The following is a 23,955-nucleotide window of genomic DNA, read 5'->3' on the forward strand; positions in this document are numbered from 1 at the left end:
AACCTATGGTTCAAACCAACTCCATTTAACATGTTGCTAGTTGCATTAGCTCAAACCACAGCATATTGACATGTCATGATCATGCATCATATTGTGCATTGCATTGATTGTGTTTCTTTCTCTGTTGCCGGTATTTGTCCCCTCTCGATAGATGTGGTTTCGACGATGAGATCGATGACACCGATGAAGAACTATATTATCTTCAGGAGTGCCAGGCAAGCAAAACCCCCTTGTTCATTCCGATACAATCCCACTCTCTCGCTCCTGCTCTCTTTTACTGCATTAGGACAACAACGATTCAACTATTACATGTTGCGGTAGTTGAACCCCTTTCCTCTGCATGACCTGTCATTGCCACAGTAAATAGATGAAACCCACTAGCATGAGTAGGAGTTGTTTGAGCCCTGATGTGTCTACTCATCCATGCTTGTTTGTCATGCCTGCTATTGCTTAGAGTTGAGTCAGGTCTGATTCATCGGGGATGAATTGGAACAGTGATGAACATGTCCTACTGCGTGTGAGCTAAGTGTGTGAACACGATTTGGTAAAGGTAGAGGTGAGAGGCCATGTAGGAGTACATGGTGGGTTGTCTCATTGAAACCGTTCTTAGGAAATGAGTTCTGTGTTTGTAATCCATGAAACAGTTACTACCACGCATTGGGCCCGAAACCAATGGACCCTCTCGGCTTCTTGATCACCCTTGTCCTCTGTCCAGGAGTTGCAACTAGTTTCTGGTGTTTATAGGATATGTGTTGGCGGCCGTGCGTAGCGCTGACCCTAGGGGTGGGCTATGATGCGGTAGATACACCGTGGCCGGGCATGCCGGGCACCCGTTTGGTGTCTCGGAACCCTGTACACATCGTCCGGGGCCGTATGTGGAAACCTCAGCCGGACTCCCTACGGATGGAACCTGGATAGGCGATAAACCTGGACTAGAGACTTGAGTGTTTAGGTAGGCCGTGGCCGACACCCTCGTTGGGCTTCCGCTTGAAGGTTGCCGAGTACATGTCGTGTAAATGGCGGTAAGTGGTGAGAGCGTGTCTGAAGAAGTACACCCCTGCAGGGTTAACATCATCTATTCGAATAGCCGTGTCCGCGGCAATGGACTTCTGGGTTGCCTATAACAGTTCATAGACAAGTGAAAGTGGATACTCTAAAACTCGCAAGATAAGTGTGAGTGCTATGGATGGCCTTCTCGTAGGGAGACGGGAGCGAATCCATAGTGGTGTATTGAATGGTGAATATGTGGACTCGTGTGCACCAACTCAAAAGAGTTGCTTGCAGTCGTAGTTCAGGTTAGCCACTGACTCAAAGCTGGCTTGCTGTAGTCAAACTCCACCACCCCCCCTTGTTGATACCGATGCATATGTAGCTAGTTCTGATGTAAGTCTTGCTGAGTACCTTTGTACTCACGTTTGCTTAATTTATGTTTTGCAGAGAGACTTCAGTCTCGCTAGTAGTTCCGCATGGACTTCGACGTTTAGCTTGATACCTCAGCTACGATCTTGTGCCCTCGGCAGGATCTGGTAGGTAGTCAGGCTTCTTAGCCTTTTTCATTTGTAGATGTCTGTACTCAGACATGTTAAGCTTCCGCTTGTGCCTTGATTTGTATGCTATGATTGTTGGGTCATGAGACCCATGTTTGTAATATCTCGCTCCTCGGAGCCTAATGAATAAATACTTGAGTTGTAGAGTTATGTTGTGATGCCATGTTGTATTTACACATATCGAGCATATTGTGTGTATGATTGAAATGCTTGGTATGTGTGGGATCCGACAGTCTAGTTGTTTATCCTTGGCAGCCTCTCTTATGGGAAATGTAGTCTAGTGCTTCCATGAGCCATAGTAGTCCGCTACAACCCGATTCACCGGAGTCCTGTTAGCCCAACACTACTGCTCAGAACACTTGACTGGCCGACATGTGTTTCACTTCGTTCCTGTGTCTGTCCCTTCGGGGAAATGTCACGCGGTGACATCCGGAGTCTTGCCTAGCCTGCTACAGCCCGGGTTCCCGGAGTCCTGTTAGCCCAGTGCTACAACCCGGATTCACACGCTGCTGACCGACATGCTCGATGTGATTCATGTATGCCTGTTCCCATAGGTTAGTGCCGCTTTGGGTTCACGACTAGCCATGTCGGCCCGGGTTCTCTGTCATATCGATGCTAGCGACACTATCATATACGTGAGCCAAAAGGCGCAAACGGTCCCGGGCCTTGGTAAGGCGACACCCATGGGGATACCGTGCGTGAGGCCGCAATGTGATATGAGGTGTTACCGGCTAGATCGATGTGACTTGGAATCGGGGTCCTGACACTACTGCTATTATTGATGAAGGCATTCGTCCATTGGATGGCCTGTTTCGCAAAGCTGCATCCTACTCCACCAATGATGACTCTGCCACTCATGACTCTGCCGCAAATGCTTCAAAGCAAAATCCTCAAAGCATAGCTCCAAGGGTGATGACTGATCGTGAGCTTCTCCTCAGTCTTCACTAGAAGGTCGATCGCAACCACAAATGGGTTAAGCGTCAGTTTGGTTCTATTCTTCACAATATGACTTCTACATACAATGCAGTGAAGAAAAACCATTACTACCTCCATGAAGTCTTCGGTCGCACCTGGGCTGTTCTGTCGCATCTATATGGTGAAGAAGATCTGAAGCAAATGGGTCTCAAGCAGGACTTTGACTGGTCTCGGCCACCAGCGAAGAAATTCAAGAAAACCAAAGTACCTTCCTTGGCAGCCAGCTCATATTCTTCATCACGCGCGACTGATGAGCATGAAGACTTGGATGACACTGCGGCAGGCCCTACCTCAACAACCGACCCCAACAATGTTGGCGCTCCTTCATCGACTCAGTGATGATATTTTTCAGGGGCGTTAGTTCTCATTTTTTTCGACCCTTTTGGTCATTCGATGACAAAGGGAGAGAAATTTAATTTAGTCTTCAAGCGGGTCTACTTATATGGGCGTTTTTTTGCTAAGCTACAACTCTCGTTCTTTTGAAGACTTTGCTGGATCGAGTTGTAAACTTAAACCCGATGGTGGTCTGATACTTTTGCTGTGTTCTTCTGCATGCTTATTCCTCATATATGTTAATGCACGCATGCTGAATTACACCAGTCACCATATTTCAGCATGCATTTCAAATTCTTCATATTATATGTTAAATGCGTGTATGAATTACAAGATATAGGAGGAGATCTCCATGATTCTACTCTTCAAGTGTGCATTGCTTCAAAATCAAATTCCTCATTATGCACATCTTCAGGGTGAGTTCTTCTATATATTGCAATCAAATTCCTCAATATCAGTATTTACACCTCATATGTTTACCCTCGTTGAAAACTTAACCTATATTGTCATCAATCACCAAAAAGGGGAGATTGTAAGTGCATCTAGTGCCCCTTAGTGATTTTGGTGTATTGAAGACTTATAGGTTAAGAGACTGATGCATTTGTGAGTGTACACATGTCTATAAGTCTATGAGGAGTTTGATATTTACAGAGAAAGTCGACCCCTAAAAATGAAGTTCTTCGACTGAGGACTTTGGACTTTCTAAGTGAAGAAATTGGTGTGACCGTGAAGACTTGGTATTCATTCGAGAAACATGAAGCGTGAAGACTTGTTTTCGTAGTTTCTTTTCCTCTTTCTTGAGTCATAGGAAACACCGTACTGTTAAAGGGGGTCGAGGAAAAACTAAGGAAAAGTTTCCATGTGATGCTCAACTCAAAATCCTACACCTACCAATCCCTTCGAGTGAAGCCATTAGAAATCTCATACAGTTCAGTCAATTTCTTTAGTGACAGAGACGGAGTTCTTCTGGTCTCTGAGGAATTTGTTCTGACTCAGGAGTTAGGAATTCGCCAGTGCGAATTGCCTACAAGTGAGGAACATGATAGCCCTGAGGAATTTGATAGTCAAATTTCTGACCGTTGCTGTGCTACGCGCCAGCTGTCCCAAAATATCTTCCCACCTAATGGTCATATCATTGAAGGGCATTTATGTCTTATCATGTCGGGCTGCTCCCTAGGCTATAAATAGCCGCCCCTACAACCACTAGTTGGTTGGCTGCTCCGAGAGAAACTGACACTTGTCATTTGAGAGCATCCCATCCTCCGAGGACTTTGAGCGAAAATCATCAAGTGAGCAAAACCCAAACCCAAACACCTACAAACTCAAAGTGATTGAGCATCACTGAAGAGATTGATCCTGCGTGGATCCGACGCTTGTTACCTTTGAAGACCGTGCATCTTCCAGACGGTTAGGCGTCAAGGTCTAGAGCATCCAAGAGAAAATTGTGGATCACCGAGTGACCGAATTTGTGAAGGTTTGGAAGTCACCTGAAGACTTACCACGAGTGATTGTGCGAGGTCTGTGTGACCTTAGCTCAAAGGGAATACGGTGAGGACTAAGTGTCCTGAACTACGTGTTCAGGACTGGGTGTCCGGGACTGTGTGTCCGCAGGTTTGAATACCTAGCCGCCCTAACCAGATGTACAACTGGTACATCAGTTGAAACTGGTGTACCAAATCATTGTCTTCACCGAGCTAACTGGTTCTATTTCCTTAACCGTTCCATTTCCTCATTACCGTGTTGTGTGCTTGTTCATATCTGTTCGAAGACTTTGACTGAAGACTTTCTCAATTTCTCCATTTCAATTTCTTCAGTCTATTTGTCTTCATCCTGTTTATCCTGTGTTTACGCTTTCTGTACTCTGTGCTTGTTTTCATTTCATCATGATGACCATGCTTATGTTCTGTTATGTTTGCATTTGAGTACTTATTCCGCTGCAAATAGTTCTCTCTTAGGAATTTCCTCACCATGAAATTCCTAAGTGAAGAATTCCTAAAAATCGCCTATTCACCCCCCTCTAGTCGACTTAACGCACTTTCACTTGTGCCAATTAGCATCTTTCCATTCTTTTATTTATTTACGTCGCCAGAGCCCACCAAACCAGTTTTCACTTGTTCGCTGATTTCTGGGCGGTTTTTTGCTTTTCTTTTTTTAAATGCGCGAACATTTTTTCAAATTCATGACCCTTTTTTCAAATTCAATGATCTTTTTATAAAAAGAAATGCTTTTTTTTTCAAATTTGATGAACTTTTTTTAAAATCAATGAATTTTTTCAAATTTGATAAAGTTTTTTCAAATTCGATTGACTTTTTTGAAAACTGGTGAACTCATTTTCATTTTTTATGAACTTTGTTTTTTCAAAATCAATGAATTTATTTTTTTCAAAATCAATTTTCATTTTTGTTGAACTTTTTTGAAAATCATTTTTTTTTCAAATTCATGAACTATTTTTAGTTTCTAGACTTTCTTACAAATTTCATGAAAATTCTTGAATTCACATTTTTTTTTTATTTTTGGGTGAAAAGTCAATAGTTGACTGGTCCAGTTGAGCGAATGAGGCGATTGAGCCGAAATGGAACAAGCGAACGAGGCAACCTGGGCCGGCCGAGCTAACTGGTTCTATTTCCTTAACCGTTCCATTTCCTCATTACCGTGTTGTGTGCTTGTTCATATCTGTTCGAAGACTTTGACTGAAGACTTTCTCAATTTCCCCATTTCAATTTCTTCAGTCTGTTTGTCTTCATCCTGTTTATCCTGTGTTTACGCTTTCTGTACTCTGTGCTTATTTTCATTTCATCATGATGACCATGCTTATGTTCTGTTATGTTTGCATTTGAGTACTTATTCCGCTGCAAATAGTTCTCTCTTAGGAATTTCCTCACCATGAAATTCCTCAGTGAAGAATTCCTAAAAATTGCCTATTCACCCCCCTCTAGTCGACTTAACGCACTTTCACTTGTGCCAATTAGCATCTTTCCATTCTTTTATTTATTTACGTCGCGAGAGCCCACCAAACCAGTTTTCACTTGTTCGCTGATTTCTGGGCGGTTTTTTGCTTTTCTTTTTTTAAATGCGCGAACATTTTTTCAAATTCATGACCCTTTTTTCAAATTCAATGATCTTTTTATAAAAAGAAATGCTTTTTTTTCAAATTTGATGAACTTTTTTTAAAATCAATGAATTTTTTTCAAATTTGATAAAGTTTTTTCAAATTCGATTGACTTTTTTGAAAACTGGTGAACTCCTTTTCATTTTTTATGAACTTTGTTTTTTCAAAATCAATGAATTTATTTTTTTCAAAATCAATTTTCATTTTTGTTGAACTTTTTTGAAAATCATTTTTTTTTCAAATTCATGAACTATTTTTAGTTTCTAGACTTTCTTACAAATTTCATGAAAATTCTTGAATTCACAATTTTTTTTTTATTTTTGGGTGAAAAGTCAATAGTTGACTGGTCCAGTTGAGTGAATGAGGCGATTGAGCCGAAATGGAACAAGCGAACGAGGCAACCTGGGCCGGCCCAGTTTGCGGGCGCGTGCCCGTTAGACGCTCCCACTTGTTGTAGAAAGCGGAGAATGTGCGCCCCGCGTTAGAGCGTACGAGGGCAAGCATTTTAACACGACGCATGTTTCAGAAACATAGCTACGGTTGCAGAAATCGTCAGAGGAGTGCCCGGCATGAGACTTCATTGTTGTCGTGCTGGAGTAGAGGCAGATGCCTGGGGTGCTGATTCAGAGGAGGCGCGACGACCCCAACGGCCGGCGACGCTCCATGGCCGAGGCACTCAAGCCATGGTGAGGCAGTGGTGCAGTCTCAGTGGACTTTGCAACAAGGTCCATGTTGCAAAGCCATAAGCACAACAAGCTAGCTGTTGCGAAGACACCTAGTTGGCTGGGACAGTAGATCGCACGGTGTTTCGGCCAGCATCCAACGGTTACCGAGGTGGATGATCTTATCGATTTATCACCCGGCGGACGCGTAGCATTGCCCAAAAAGTTAACAAAATTGAAAAGAATTTGAAGAAAATGTTCTTGATGGATCGAACTCAAGACCTGCATGTTCACAGCGCATCGCGTTAACCACTAGGGACATCACACAATTCCGAATAGTAACTTCTTTAGCTCTTTTATTTTTTTCTCTAGTTCACGTATTTCCTGTTCTTTTTATTCTTTTTCTATCTGTTTATTTTTTTAAATGCGTGATTTTTAATCGATAGACTTTTTCTTCAAAATTGGTGAACTTTTTTTAAAAAAAAATCCATGAACTTTTTCCAAATCGCTGATTTTTCTTTTCAAATTTTGTGATTTTTTTAAACATTTGAACGAACCTTGTCAAAATTTTGTGAACTTTTTAAAAATTGATGACATCTTTCAAGATCGATGGAACATTTTTACAAAACCGATGAACTTTATTCAATTGTGATATTATTTTTTTCAAAATCAATGAACCCTTTTTCAAAATTTTGAATTCTGAAAAGACGGAATTTTCATGAACTTTTTCAAAATTATATGAATTTTTCAAGTTCATAAACTTTTTAAAAATTTGTGAATTTTGTTAGAATTTCATGATCTTTTTGAAATTCCAAGAACTCTTCGAATCCATGAACTTTCTTCAAGTTCATGTTTTTTTCTCAAATTACTGAACTTTTTAAAATTTCTCTAGACTTTTTTTAGTACATGGACCTTTTCTTTTTGAAACAAATTTGTGAAGTTTTGTTTATTGTTTGTGAGCTTTTTTTTAATCTGTGAACTTCCAAATTTGGAACAGGGTGGCTATAATTGTTCTTAAGTATTTCGGATCACTATTGCCAGTTAGCGCTGGTGGTTAGGCAAGCACGTGTAGCAATTCAACGTTGCGAGTTTAAATCAAAATGACGCTGAAGGCGCCGATTAGGAGCTCTCCCCAAAACGGCTTTCCTTTTTTCACTTCCTCGCACAACGGAGACGGGCCGATGATAAGGCCGTCACCGGAGGAGGAAAAAAAAATAATCTTCGCGCGGTGCCCGGGGTGTCGCCCTCGCCGGGAAAACGGCCGCCTTGGCGCGCCTCCGCTTCGACTACGAAATACGGCGTACGTATATGACCCGCCGCTTTGGCAGGTTGTATTTAATCAGTGTACGGACGGACGGAGGACGACAGAGATTTTCCTCGCACGTGCCGCGGATAAGGAGCCGGCGCAGCACGTCCTCTCGCTCCCTTACCCGACAAGCAGGGAATCCCGCGCGGTCGAATCGAAATTTGGACGCACCATTGCAAATTGCAATCGTACTCAAATTTACAGTGCAAACATTCAGCTGCAATGTGAATCTCTCTACCAGCTGCAATGTGAAAACGCCCGTGCTGAGCATCTCTCCAATCACTTGCAATGTATATACTCTCGCTGTCAATCAAGCGCCGAAAGCGATTTACACGATCAGAAGTTCAGAATTACTGTACAGTGCAAAACATGAAACATGCAAAGGAGTGATCGCGAAGGAAAGAACCTCTTGAAAAAATCTTGCTTGGACGTCCACCGCTGCCGCTGCGAGCACAGGAGCTACCTACCATCTGCCTATTTAAACCTCGCCCATCAGCCCTTCTGGTCGCGTCAACAAACGAACTCGTACGTGCTACTAAAGTTTGCACCAAGCTTAGCACGTTCAACCATGTCCAAGGAGGAGGTGATCGCCGGCGGCGACACGGCGGACGTGGCCGTGGAGAAGGCGCCGTACTGGGACCCGCCGCCGGCACCTCTGCTGGACACGAGCGAGCTGACCCGCTGGTCGCTGTACCGCGCGGTCATCGCCGAGTTCGTGGCCACGCTCATCTTCCTCTACGTCAGCCTCGCCACCGTCATCGGCTACAAGAACCAGTCGTCCGTCCAGGCCTGCACCGGCGTGGGGTACCTCGGCGTCGCCTGGGCCTTCGGCGCCACCATCTTCGTCCTCGTCTACTGCACCGGCGGCGTCTCAGGCACGCACATATGCACACGTCCATCTCTCTCTGCAACAACTTAACACACACATGGATACGATACGTGAACTGTCGAGTGTGTGCTGCTGCAGGTGGCCACATCAACCCGGCGGTGACGTTCGGGCTGTTCGTGGGGAGGAAGCTGTCGCTGGTGCGCACGGTGCTGTACATCGTGGCGCAGTGCCTCGGCGCCATCTGCGGCGCCGGCATGGTGAAGGGGATCGCGGGGGCCAGCTACGAGACCCTCGGCGGCGGCGCCAACACGGTGGCCGACGGCGTCTCGGTCGGGGCGGGGCTCGGCGCGGAGACCGCCGGCACGTTCGTGCTGGTGTACACCGTGCTCTCCGCCACCGACCCCAAGCGCACCGCGCGCGACTCCTTCATCCCCGTGCTGGTGCCGCTGCCCATCGGCTTCGCCGTGTTCATCGTGCACCTGGCCACCATACCCATCACCGGCACCGGCATCAACCCGGCCAGGAGCCTCGGCGCCGCCGTCATGTACAACCAGCACAAGGCATGGAAGGACCACGTAAGTAAATCATGGTTAAGATGGGACGGATGAATGTACGTAGGTATACTCATCTCGTTGGTCGATTTTTTGTTTGCATGCAGTGGATATTCTGGGTAGGGCCGCTCCTGGGCGCGACAGTGGCTGCGTTGTACCACCGGTTCGTGCTGCGCGGCGAGGCCGCCAAGGCGCTGGGCTCGTTCAGGAGCACCGGCGCCGCCACCGCACGAACCTAATCATCAAATATACTGCGTGTGATCGGTCGAAGCTCGTTCATGCATATCCTGGCTCTAATTTAATTTGGTTGGTTATATGTAACTATATGTTCGTGATGTATGCCTCGATCGTGAAATTGTATTGTGTTGAACCCTGTAGCTTTGCATGGGCATGCATGCATGTGGCGTCTGTATTTGTTTCTTCCATTTTTGCGCGTCTGTACTTGATTAACTTGCCCAGCTGTGTGAGGTTGTCCGTGAATAATTACCACCCTAACACATGTTTTTTTTAGCATCGGTACAGACACAAGCGCTCATATACACGCGCATACACTCACCCCTATGAACGCACACACGCACACCCTATCCCTATGAGCACCTCCGAAAAACTGAGCCGACACATCATCTTGACATTTACGAAGTTACCGTAGGCACCTCGTCGTCGACGGGAACGTCTCCTTCCACTGAAAGCGCATCGCCGGAAATCCTGAAATAAATCCAGGAATAATGCGAGCACCAGGATTAGAACCCTGGTGGGTTGGGAATACCACTGTCCACCTAACCATCTCAACCACAGGTTGATTCGTACCCTAACACATGTTTGCATGTGAAAAGAAGGAAGAGAATAATATATTAATATTTTCGAAGATTTGTTCATGAGAAAACAATCTGACTAGCTAAGAATATGTGCTAGATTCCACCGGAAGAAGGAAAGAATGTGAAATCTGAATAACTAAGGGTGTGTTTGGTTTCATCCAATGGAATGAAATGGGCCTGACCAGTCCCTGGCCGCTCGCCTTTGGATGGGTTACGAACTGGAACGCACTCGTTCTCCGTAAAAGAATATTCCATCAATATTCAGAACACACTTGTTTCTCCAATTTGGTGAATCCACGCAGAACGGCCTCTTGCTCTGACTTCTCTTATGAGAGCATCTTCAGCCGTTGAGCCTTCTAAGAGGCATTTTTTTTGCCGCTTGGGAGGCTGACGGTGAAATTTTTTGTCTAGGGTCGAGAAAGCATCCACTCATTGCCCTCCCACGCACCTTCGAACCGCCGAACCGGCTGGCGCCGCTCCTCCGTCAGAAGCTGCTGCTTCATCTGCATGTCAGACATCTGCACGTACGTCGGCGGCGGCACCACCATCGACGCCGCGAAGGGGTCCGCACCTGGCGCGGCGCTGCACATCGCCGGCGGCGGGGCAGGGCCAGCATGGGCGCTCCGGGCGGCCGCAAGGCCACGCTGCTCACGCCGCCGGAGAACGCCTGCGCGTTCGTTGCCGCTGCGTGGTTATACATGCCGTAGCATCGCGCGCTGGTTCGCGAGAGCGCTCGCCGACTCGACCAACGCCGTCTCCCAGTGGGTTGTAATCAGCGGAGCCTCCGGCTCAGCATGCGCCGCCTCGCTAGCATCGTGCTCCTGCTCCACGGCAGCCGGCGGCTTCGCGGGCGCCGGAAGGGCCCTGGTGGCGTTCACGTCGTACTCCTCGACCTCTGGCTCCAGAGCATCATCGACCCGGCCGCCTCCGTCGTGGCCAGGAAGGACGGCCGGCACCAACAGCAGCCGCAACACTGCGCCATCAACGTCGGCACCATCTTCAGGAGCCGCAGCGGCCGCGTGACCAAGCTGCTCGACGCGCTGCGCCTCGTGTGCGCCACGGGCGTGAAAAATCGTGGATGTCGCCTAGAGAGGGGGAGGATGAATAGGCATTTTAAAATAATTATGGTTTAGGCTTGAACAAATGCGGAATAAACCTATCGGTTAATTTGTCAAGCACAAAACCTAAAACAACTAGGCTCACCTATGTGCACCAACAACTTATGCTAAGCAAGATAACCAACTATGTGATAGAAAGATATATGACAAGAAACAATATGGCTATCACAAAGTAAAGTGCATAAGTAAAGGGGCTCGGGTAAGAGATAACCGAGGCACGCGGAGACGACGATGTATCCCGAAGTTCACACCCTTGCGGATGCTAATCTCCGTTTGGAGCGGTGTGGAGGAACAATGCTCCCTAAGAAGCCACTAGGGCCACCGTAATCTCCTCACGCCCTCGCACAATGCAAGATGTCATGATTCCACTAAAGGACCCTTGAGGGCGGTCACCGAATCCGTACAAATGACAACCCTTGGGGCGGTTACCGAACCCGTACACTTTGGAAACCCTTGGGGGCGGTCACCGGAACCCATCAAATTGCTCGGGGCTATCTTCACAATCTAATTGGAGACCCCGACGCTTGCCCGGAGCTTTATACCACAATGATTGAGCTCCGAACACCACAAAGGTTGGGGTTAACTCCCCAACGACATCACGAAACTTCACCACAATGGAATATGGCTCCGAGGTGACCTCAACCGCCTAGGGTGCCCAAGCACCCAAGAGGAACAAGCTCAAGCGTACCAAGCACCCAAGAGTAATAAGCTTCTCAACTTGTAACTTCCACGTATCACCATGGAGAACTCAAATGATGCACCAAATGCAATGGCAAGGGCACACGGAGTGCCCAAGTCCTTCTCTCCCAAATCCCACCGAAGCAACAAATGCTAGGGAGGAAAATGAGAGGAAGAATGAAGAAGAGAATACGAAGAACTTCAAGATCTAGATCCAAGGGGTTCCTCTCACATAGAGGAGAAAGTGATTGGTGGAAACGTGGATCTAGATCTCCTCTCTCTTTTCCCTCAAGAACTAGCAAGAATCATTGGAGGGATTGCGAGTTAGCAAGCTCGAAGAAGGTCAACGATGGGGGAAGAACACGAGCTAAAGAGATAAGGTTCATTGGATAAGAAGACCCCCTTTATAGGTGGGGAAAAATCCAACCGTTATGCTCACAGCCCACATAGAGCGGTACTACCGCTCCAAGGAGCGGTACTACCGCTAGGGCGGAACTACCCCTTTGAAAAACAACAACGAGGAGGCAAAATGCCAGTAGAACCGCCGGAGCGGTACTACCGCTCGTCCTCATGGTACTACCGCTCGACCTCACGGTACTACCGCAAATGGTAGCGGCACTACTGCTTGCGAGCGGTACAAAAAAATACTTCCGTGCCTACTTCCGCTGAGCAAAACACGAGATTTTGGTCCGGAGCGGTACTACCGCTTAGGAGCCGTGGTAGTAAAAAATTACATCCGCTCTAGCCACGGTAGTATCGCTGCAGCCTTTACCAAAACAGTCACAACTTCTGCAAACGGACTCCGAATTCAACGAAACCAAGTTTGTTGGAAAGCTAACGACATGGGCTAACACAATCTGGATAGAAATATCAATAAGAAGCAAATGAGAAAAGGCCCATAATAAAATGGTGAGAACCCTTCCTCGGAAAAGACCGGTAAAACCTCCAACACCTCCAACATCATAGAAAATGCATGTGAACTCCATTTTCGATGAACTCAAGCTTGTCATCAAGATGACCATAAGCTCTAAGACTCACAAAGAGAACCAAACAAGAACCAAGAAAGATGATGCAAGGATGCAATGGTTTGATCTCTCTACGAATGATACGATCAAACTACTCATCGAGAGCCCCCCTTGATAGTACGCCAATCGATCCTATGACCCGGTCTCCCAACTACCATCATGAGACCGGTAAAATAGAAAACCTATCAAGGGCAAACCTTTGCCTTGCACATGGTCCATTTGATCTAGATGATGACGATCTTGACTCTCTCAAGTTGGACCACCTTTTTTGATTGCGTTGGCTCGATGAAGACTAGTTGATTGCTCCCCCATACTCCACTATGGGTGAGCCACTCTTCCACACATCTTCACAAGTCCATTGTCACCACAATGGACGGCAAGCTTCAAGCATTTGATCTCTTCGTGATGCTTCACTTGAATTTGCACACCGCAACCTAACCCCACAAAGAACTCTCACGAAGACCATGGGTTAGTACACAAAGCGTAATGGACAATGCTTACCATACCATTGGATCACTTGATCCCTCTGTACATCTTGTACACTTTATGTGTCGATCAACTTGATTCACTCTTGACTTAGTCTTGATCAACCTTGATTCTTTCCAACTCTCTTTATTTGGATGATGTCTTGAAGGTAACCATGAATTATCAAACAATCTTCTTCTTCAAGACATGCTTGCAACAAGCTCAACTCTCAAATGACCAATGTTTGGATAATTCCTTGAATAACACCTTGGTCGACACAAACTCTCCTTGAAACCAACACATGTACTCTAAGAAAAGCCTATGGACAAAACCTTCAAATATAACTCAAGGCAACCATTAGTCCATAGAGATTGTCATTAATTACCAAAACCAAACATGGGGGCACCGCATGTTCTTTCAATCTCCCCCATTTTGGTAATTGATGACAATCACTTTCAAGAGAGTTTATACAAGGAATTATGCATCACCAAGCAATGCAACAACCAATAATGCGTGCGTATGAGATGCAAATGCTTAGGAACAAAACCAAAGAAAGAAGAAAACTCTGAAGACTTCTCCACAAAACTCTCTGAAACTTCTCCCCCATTGGTGTCGATTGCCAAAATGGGCGAAAAGCTTAGAAGGCCAATATGAATTGTGTTCCTCCATAAATTGTGTATTTCTCAACAAGAGAGTGGAATGCAATACACATATCCAACGGTAATACTTGGAGGAAGACCAACTATATTGTGGCACCAAGATTGCTAAATGAATGTTATGCCAAAAGGACATAACAAAGAGAGACACAAGCAATCAAGCAATCAAAAGGTACCAATTGAAGCAAGCAATCAACGGATATCAATTGAACCAACTAAACCAAATATCCTATGAGCTACATGAATAAAAGATATTATGATATGAGCAAAGGAGTGTTCTAAAGAAACTAGAGAGGCTCCCCATGATTTGTGCACACATAAGAATATTTGAATTTGGATACAAAGTGCACAAAATAGGATCATAGCTTCCCCAAAATCAATCTATATCTACTAATAAAGCAAGGTGCATTTCTCCAATTTTTTCATCCGTTCACCATCAAAATTTATTTTTCTATCCGAGGTGGTACTAAACTGTTGTGCGCCCATCTGGTTTTATTTTAGCAAATATGGATTTTTTACTTGGGCCGCACATGCTGTGGCCCAGCCAAGGCAGCCCACTTATTTAACTGCTCATGAAGCTGCAAAACCTCTATTTGACGCACAATGCGGCGCCAAAATTGTGCCGGCCCATTTCGTTTATTTTCTAAATTTATTTTCTTTATCTTATTTTGTAACTAAAACTTTTCAATGATTCTTGGAAAAAGACCTAAACTTTTCAAAAAAGTTCAGAATTTTATTTTTTCAAATTTCAGAAAAAAAACAGAATTAGAAATATTGTGTTTCTGTTTTTAAAAATGTTTGGAAAAAATATATATCCGTTTTTTTCGAAATTGGGCATATTAAATTTTTTTCCAAAAAATATTTATGTTTTCAAAAATTGTTTGGGATTTCAAAAAAATGAATTTTAAAAAACATTGCAAATTCGAAAAATATTCTTATTTTAGTAAAATGTTCACAAATTTAAAGTAATGTCCGCGGTTAAAAACACATTTCATAAAATTGTTCTGAATGTTCAAAACATGTTCCATTTTCAAAAGTCGGTCACGACTTCAAAAAATGTTTATGTTTTCATAAAAGGTTCATGTCTTTAGAAAGTGATGTTGTTTCAAATTTTGTTCATGTATTTTTTCAAAATGGACAGAATATTAAAAACATTTTTCGTAATTTCAAAAAATGTTCACTTTTCTAAAAATATTGGCAATTCATATTTTTTCAAAAAATTATTTTTTTTATAAATCCGACGTTACAGTATGTTCTTAAATATTTGCGCTGACCATTGGTTAGCAGTAGGTGTTTGTTTTCATGGCTAGCAGCACGTGGTCGAGTCTTTAAGGTTATGTTTGATTGTTCGACCCATCATTTTTCCAGATTATTATTCGTGCGTTGCAAACACAGGTCATTTCGGTGTATGCCAATAGCTGGCCCAGACGCAATCGGTTGTGCGTTCCACGCGCTATTTGATGCAACTAGCGTCATATAGTAGCTCCCACGTAGTTGCCCCCCAAAAAAGCAAAAATATACATATAGATTTTGTTTCGTCCATTCCACACGTAGTTTCTTTTTTTATCCCCAACTGGACCTACCACACATTTCTTTTTCTGTCACACCGACAAGCAGCAAAAAATTAAGGGCACAAGGGTATTGAACTATGAGCCTCCCTATTGTGTTGACTATCTCCTCCCATTATTGATGGCCGCCGCCCACATCGTTCCATTGACACAAGGTTGAACTACCACCGCGACGATGCCAGGAAGGAGGACAAGTGACAATATAGAATGGGCGTTGTGTTCACATAGAGGACGTGGAAGAGTGTGTGCGGGGATGTGAGGTATGTTGACATATTATTTTTCACCTCATTGCAATGCACGGACATATGTGCTATATGATTTAATTTATGTAGCTCTTTGAAGTTTGACCTTTATTTTCAAAGGATTTATTTTTTCGACAATTTCTCAAAAAACAAGCAGTCAGAAACTATGTATATGACTATTTTAGAATCATGCCTAGGTCTACAATTTTTGTAGCAGACTTACTTGCAAATTATATTTGCAACACCGACAACAGTTTGGTTGACGGACGACGTGACTATAGGCGAGGCGCTAACCGATGACACCCAACTAATGCGGCCGAGCACTACTGCCGACTATCTCCTCCCATTATTGACGGCTGCTGCCCACATCGTTCCACTGACACAAGGTTGAACTACCACCGCCGACGATGGTAGGAAGGAGGATAAGCGACAATATAGATCTGGCGTTGTGTTCACATAGAGGACGTGGAAGAGTGTGTGCGGGGATGTGGGGAATGCTGAGATATTGTTTTTCTCCCGTTGCAACGCACGGGCATATTTCCTAGTAGAAACTTCCACCAAGTGCAAGTGAGCATATAGGAAACTAAGCCTAGTACTTGCAACAAACACATGGTTGAGCAACAAGTGAAAGAGGCAACTTAAGAATGGGCTCAACCAAAATGATGTGTGTGAGTCAAGGCAATGCACTTGAGAATACTAAAGAACGGATGAGCATTAAACATCAATAAAGTCTTGAAAGAATGAGGCACACGGTGCAAGGCCTATCATTCCCACACACAACTAGCAAATGGGTTCACAAGCTTACTAATAAGCATAAAAAGAACCTATGCTTGTGACAACCCGTGGTGAAGATAGAAGATGAAAGCCTCATCAAGACGAGGGATACCAATTAAGATGACAAAAGCCTCGTAAAGATAAGCATGAGGAAAAAAGTCTTCACCACACAAGAGTGCATCAAGATGCAACGAGATAAGACACACACTCAAGGAAAAAGCTTTCACGGAGCCACCAAAGAAATAACATAAGAGAGACAAGGTGGACGTGAAAGAAAGGATATCAACTAGATATGTAGCTTTTCTCAAGTGTATAAGATTCTAGGTAGACGAAATCATGATGATATATATCTACAAAGAAGGATGTACACCTGAAATAGTTGCAACACGAGGAACAAGATATCCACAAGGAAATCATAAATATACCAATAAGATATTTGCTTGAAAGCATAGCACATGGCTAGATATGGTCTTATTGTATATAAATGAATTCCTACTACACAACCATCAAAGACATCACAACTAGCAACATGAGATCATCGTTGAGATGCTTTGAGAAAGGAAACAAGTATCACAAGATGGAATGAATATCATGCCAAGATGCAACCTACACAAGGTTGAATGCAAGAAAAGAATGCATGAATAGATACTTGTTACCGAGGTATCATTGGAAGGATGTAGAAGAAACCAATTGAAGGTAGTAGATAGTAGTTCATTGAGCATCCTAGCTTGACTCCAATAAGCACATGGTGACACCACCTTCCTTGTGAGTGAGCCGAGCATCCAATGCATCTCCAATTGTTCCTAGAAAAACAACACAAACAAAATGGTACCCAGCTCATTGGGACCAAAGAGTTAGAAACACCAACAATACATAGGACAAACTCCACATAAATATGTGCATATAGATATGAAGAAGAATTTCATGCACATATCATCCAATTTGAGACTTGGTGGAGTTTCCCCTATATATTGGGTCAAAAAGAAAGCATGCCAAAGATACTACATGAAATTAATATGCATGCTCAAGACTTTCAAGAACTGATACCAAATGACAAAGAAAAAACAAATGAAGAAAAGATACCAAATGAATAGAACATCACTTGGAGGATATTCATAAGAGATACATCAAGGAATGAGATATCCATTGATACCCACTAGATAAAAGATATCAAACCCCCAAAAGAGAAGATGGTTCCAAACAAACCAAGCTCTCTACAAAGTTTCATGATGGCACAAAGTACCAAAAATAAACGACTTGCCTTCCACCAACACACACTTGATAAGGATCACAAGATGAGTGTTTTATAGAAAATAGGATAGCTCCCCCAGGACTAGTGCATTATAGAGAATTTGCATTTGAATACAAAATGCACAAGGTGGGATCACCACTTTAACTATATCTAGAAAACACTAGAGAAGATCAAGAAATAAACTAGATCCACAAGTGGTATGAAAGACAAAGGGAGTTGATACAAACCTTGGCAAGAGAAAAGGCAAATAAAAGCAAAAGCCAATGTAAAGATGATCAATAAATTTCTACCACACATAAGAGAGTACCCATTGTCAAAAGACAAGAAGTATTTGGAAATAATTCCCCGTGGTAGATAGCAAGGATATCCAACATCATCTTTACACCAAACACAACCAAATTGCAACTTGTAGAGCTAACATGCCACCTAGGAACAAGATAAGTTACAATATCAATTCTAGGTGACAATATCTCAAATGTACACATTTTTAGGCTTGTAATATGCACATGGCACATTACTCCCCCATAATGTGATACCAATAAAAACTTAACAAGAGGCAATAAGAGGATCCAATAAGAGATAATTAATGGACTATTTAGAAATTGAATTTCTCATGAGAAGACGTACCACATAGCAACTAGATAATCTTGTAATATCAATACTAGATGGTATTCCTCATGTACACACATTTATAGGATTGTGAGGTGCACAAAGCACATCACTCCCCCATAATGGGATATTTCATTAATCTCTCACAAGAGCCGACTAAGATACAAATAAGAAGCATAAAGGCTCTATGCACGACACACACGTACATGATGTGCAAACCAACACACACATACTTGATTGCTCAAGATAATCAAGTTGGAAGCACAACATATACAAACACATGCAAGGAACGAAACCAAACATGCAAAGGGGCAAGTAACTATCAATGTAGACACTTTAAGCACGAGTTACCACAAGGAGGAACATTGGATATAAGATAGAAACTTGATAATCCGAATGACTTGGCTTGAGACAATAAGAATGATGAAGTCCCCTTAATTCTTCATAATGTAGCCAAGTCTCCAATGACCTCCAATATCACCTATTGATCAAGTTTGAGCTTGTTGGTCCCCAACCAAGTTGGGTCCTAAGAGGTTAGTCACAATAGGTTTGGTTACCCACATGGTTCTTTGCTTCAAACCACTTTGAGTACCAACAAACTTGGCAACCACATTGCCAACCTTATCCTTCCCAAGAGAATAGACATCATCAATAATAATTGGGTTGGATAAGTTACCACTAGTGCATGAAGAAGCGAGGTGACCTTTCTCACGACATAGGTAGCAACGTCTACTCTTCACTTTCTTCTCACTTGATTTCTCAACTTGAGAAGCATTAGCTTGAGTCTTCTTGGGAAGAGGCTTTTCTTCAACTTGAGGTTGAGCATGAGAATGAACTTGTGGCCTCATCCCTTGTTGCTTGTCATTAATGGCATTCTTCTTCAAAGGGCAAGATCTAACATGATGCCCTTCAATTTTGCACTTGAAGCAAATGATCTTGGCCGAATTCTTGACTCGTTTTTGGCCCTTCTTCTTGTTGCTCTTGGACTTCTTCTTCTTATTGGAGTTGAATCCCAGTCCACCTTTGTCATTGGGGGATTTTTGTACACTCAAGATATTGTTGAGTGTGGCATTCCCTTCAAGACACTTTTCCAAATCTTTCTTCAAAGAAGTGACTTGGGTCTTGAGCTCTTTGATGTCCTCTACATGGTTAGTATCAACACAAGCACTAGAGGAAGTATAAGCTTCATCTTTAGAGCAACAAGGCAAGGAAATCAATTCATCACAAGATTTACCAATGTTATGCATGGATGAATCGCGAGGACTAGCACAAGGCAATATATCATTTTGAATAAAAGTAGTGCTAGTATCCTGATGACCCACAAGTATAGGGGATTTATCATAGTCCTTTCGATAAGTAAGAGTGTCGAACCCAACAAGGAGCAGAAGGAAATGACAAGCGATTTCCAGCAAGGTATTCTCTGCAAGTACTGAAATAAGTGGTAACAGATAGTTTTGTGATAGGATAAGTTGTAACGAGCAACAAGTAACAAAAGTAAATAAAGTGCAGCAAGGTGGCCCAATCCTTTTTGTAGCAAAGGACAAGCCTGGACAAACTCTTATATAAGGAAAAGCGCTCCCGAGGACACATGGGAATATCGTCAAGCTAGTTTTCATCACGTTCATATGATTCGCGTTCGGTACTTTGATAATTTGATATGTGGGTGGACCGGTGCTTGGGTGCTGTTCTTACTTGAACAAGCATCCCACTTATGATTAACCTCTATTGCAAGCATCCGCAACTACAACAAAAGTATTAAGGTAAACCTAACCATAGCATGAAACATATGGATCCAAATCAGCCCCTTACGAAGCAACGCATAAACTAGGGTTTAAGCTTCTGTCACTCTAGGAACCCATCATCTACTTATTACTTCCCAATGCCTTCCTCTAGGCCCAAATAATGGTGAAGTGTTATGTAGTCGACGTTCACATAACACCACTAGAGGCTAGACAACATACATCTCATCAAAATATCGAACGAATACCAAATTCACATGACTACTAATAGCAAGACTTCTCCATTGTCCTCAGGAACAAAGGTAACTACTCACAAAGCATAAACATGTTCATAATCAGAGGGGTATTAATATGCATATAGGATCTGAACATATGATCTTCCACCAATTAAACCAACTAGCATCAACTACAAGGAGTAATTAACACTACTAGCAACCTACTAGCACCAATCCCGGACTTGGAGACAAGAATTGGATGCAAGAGATGAACTAGGGTTTTGAGATGAGATGGTGCTGATGAAGATGTTGATGGAGATTGCCCTCTCCCGATGAGAGGAGCGTTGGTGATGACGATGGCAATGATTTCCCCCTCCGGGAGGGAAGTTTCCCCGGCAGAACAGCTCTGCCGGAGCTCTAGATTGGATCCGCCAAGGTTCCGCCTCGTGGCGGCGGAGTTTCGTTCCGAAAGACTTCATATAGTAGAAGATGGTCATCGGAGAGCCACCAGGGGGCCCACGAGGTAGGGGAGCGCCCTAGGGGGGGGCGCCCCCACCCTCATGAGCAGGGTGTGGCCCCCCTGGTCTTAATCTTGGAGGATTTTTCATTATTTATTATAAGGTGTTCCGTGGAGTTTCATGACTTTTGGAGTTGTGCAGAATAGGTCTCTAATATTTGCTCCTTTTCCAGCCCAGAATTCCAGCTGCCGGCATTCTCCCTCCTATGTAAACCTTGTAAAATAAGAGAGAATAGCCATAAGTATTGTGACATAATGTGAAGTAACAACCCATAATGCAATAAATATCGATATAAAAGCATGATGCAAAATGGACGTATCATATCCACATGAGGCTCACTAGATGTTACCTTAGCAAGCATGGCCTGATGAGCTAACTTTAGAACATTATGGGATACTAGAAGATCATCATGAGAGCTTGTGAGCTTTACATGATTTTCTTCCAACATCCCATAAATGCTAGATAGAAACTCAAGTTGAGCCCTTAGCTCAACATTCTCCTTCAATATGGATGCTTCACAAGAGATAGAGTTACTAGCACAAGCATCATCATTAGCAACAAGAGGAGAAGACAACTTGGCAAGCTCTTTTGAATATGAAGCTTTAAGTTGAGCATGAGACTCGGTGAGTTTGATGATCTCACTCTTAATGACCCTTGAGCCATTTTTGAGGTGCTCAAAGTCCTCAAGGAGTTTAGCATGCGCAACTTCAAGCTCCTCATTTTTAGTTTCAAAATCATTGGCCACCTCAAGAGCTCTATCACGAGATTCCCTCACTCTAGATAATTCTATAGCAAAAGTCTCCTCAAGAGATTCCTTGGTGGTTTGTTCAAGTTCAAGAGCTTGAGAGAGGTACGCAATCTCATTAGCGTAATCATGCTCATGACCTTCCATTTTATCAATGGTGACCTCATGCTCCTCAAGACGAGATTCCAACTCATCAATATATTTCTTGCCTTCAATGGCAATAGACATGATTTCCATGAAGTTGGAACGAGCAAGTTTATTTTTGTGAAGAGCTTTAAAAATCATTTCCCCCTTAGTTTTTAAGGAGGCAACATTATCATTCTCTTCATCATTATCCTCATCATCATTAGCATCAACATCATCATCACGAGACATATTGGAGTACAAAGTAGGAGATACCTTTGACGCCTTAGCCATGAGGCAAAAAGCAATAGATGATGATGTAGGATCCCTTGAGGCACCATTAAACACCACCTCATGTTCCATGGAGTGTTAGGTTTCCTCTACATTGTTAGAACAACAACTCGAGGAAATACAAGCATTTTTATCATGGCAACAAGATATAGCAAGCATATCATCATGAGATTTAGTCAAACAATTTCTACAAGATATGCATGGACTATCAACACAAGCATGTGAAACATGTATGGTGCTCGAAGTGTTAAAGTCCAAAGAAGAGGCATTGCAATAAGGTAGTGATGAAGGATCATCCACAATAAGCATACTATCATCATTGCAATGACCAACACTACTCACCATATCATTACCTTGTGGCAAACCACATGTAGGTGAAGTATAAGAAGTTGAGAAGACTATACAGCCGGATGTGGAGGGAGAACAATCATCCCCACAAAACTTGGACATTCCATATTTATCTTGAAGCTTTGTCCACAACTCACGAGCATCCCGGAACGGCATGAGTTGAAATATAACTACATTGCTCAAAGCATCGAAAAGCACATTAGAAGCTTGAGCATTGAGATAAGAGTTTTTCTCATCCTCTAAAGATAATCTTTGGGGATCCTTTGGAGGAGAAAAACCCATATCTACAATTCGCTCTAAATTTGGGTCCATGACCCTAAAGAGATTAAGCATGCGAATTACCCAAACATCAAAATTTGTGCCATCGAAACTAAGAGTGTCAGAGAATCCTAATCCTCTAGTCGACATCTTTACTCTCTAGGCGGTTAAGCCTGACAAAGAGAGACGAGGCTCTGATACCAATTGAAAGATCGTGGATGTCGCCTAGAGGGGGGGGGGGATAGGCGTTTTAAAATAATTACGGTTTAGGCTTGAACAAATGCAGAATAAACCTAGCGGTTAATTTGTCAAGCACAAAACATAAAACAACTAGGCTCACCTATGTGCACCAACAACTTATGCTAAGCAAGATAACCAACTATGTGATAGAAAGATATATGACAAGAAACAATATGGCTATCACAAAGTAAAGTGCATAAGTAAAGGGGCTCGGGTAAGAGATAACCGAGGCACGCGGAGACGACGATGTATCCCGAAGTTCACACCCTTGCGGATGCTAATCTCCGTTTGGAGCGGTGTGGAGGCACAATGCTCCCCAAGAAGCCACTAGGGCCACCGTAATCTCCTCACGCCCTCGCACAATGCAAGATGTCGTGATTCCACTAAAGGACCCTTGAGGGCGGTCACCGAACCCGTACAAATGGCAATCCTTGGGGGCGGTTAGCGAACCCGTACACTTTGGCAACCCTTGGGGGTGGTCACCGGAATCTGTCAAATTGCTCGGGGCGATCTCCACAACCTAATTGGAGACCCCGACGCTTGCCCGGAGCTTTACACCACAATGATTGAGCTTCGAACACCACAAAGGTTGGGGTTAACTCTCCAACGACACCACGAAAGTTCACCACAATGGAATATGGCTCTAAGGTGACCTCAACCGTCTAGGGCGCCCAAGCACCCAAGAGGAACAAGCCCAAGGGTACCAAGCACCCAAGAGTAATAAGCTTCTCAACTTGTAACTTCCACGTATCACCGTGGAGAACTCAAATCGATGCACCAAATGCAATGGCAAGGGCACACGGAGTGCCCAAGTCCTTCTCTCCCAAATCCCACCGAAGCAACAAATGCTAGGGAGGAAAATAAGAGGAAAAATGAAGAAGAGAACACGAAGAACTCCAAGATCTAGATCCAAGGGGTTCCCCTCACATAGAGGAGAAAGTGATTGGCGGAAACATGGATCTAG

At 43.6% G+C, this 23,955-nt stretch overlaps 1 protein-coding gene across 1 annotated transcript; it reads left to right on the top strand.

The window, feature by feature from the left end:
• Window positions 1-8,421: 8,421 nt before the first annotated feature.
• On the top strand, window positions 8,422-9,737 carry LOC125510184 (putative aquaporin PIP2-7). Its single transcript, XM_048675283.2, has 3 exons — window positions 8,422-8,807; window positions 8,900-9,336; window positions 9,420-9,737. Exons 1-3 carry the CDS (start codon window positions 8,501-8,503, stop codon window positions 9,549-9,551), a joined length of 876 nt encoding a protein of 291 aa, XP_048531240.1. The 5' UTR covers window positions 8,422-8,500; the 3' UTR covers window positions 9,552-9,737.
• Window positions 9,738-23,955: the final 14,218 nt, after the last annotated feature.

This window comes from Triticum urartu, chromosome 5A, assembly GCF_056163025.1.
Source record: "Triticum urartu cultivar PI428250 chromosome 5A, HENAU_Tu73, whole genome shotgun sequence".
Classification (NCBI taxonomy): Eukaryota; Viridiplantae; Streptophyta; class Magnoliopsida; order Poales; family Poaceae; genus Triticum; species Triticum urartu.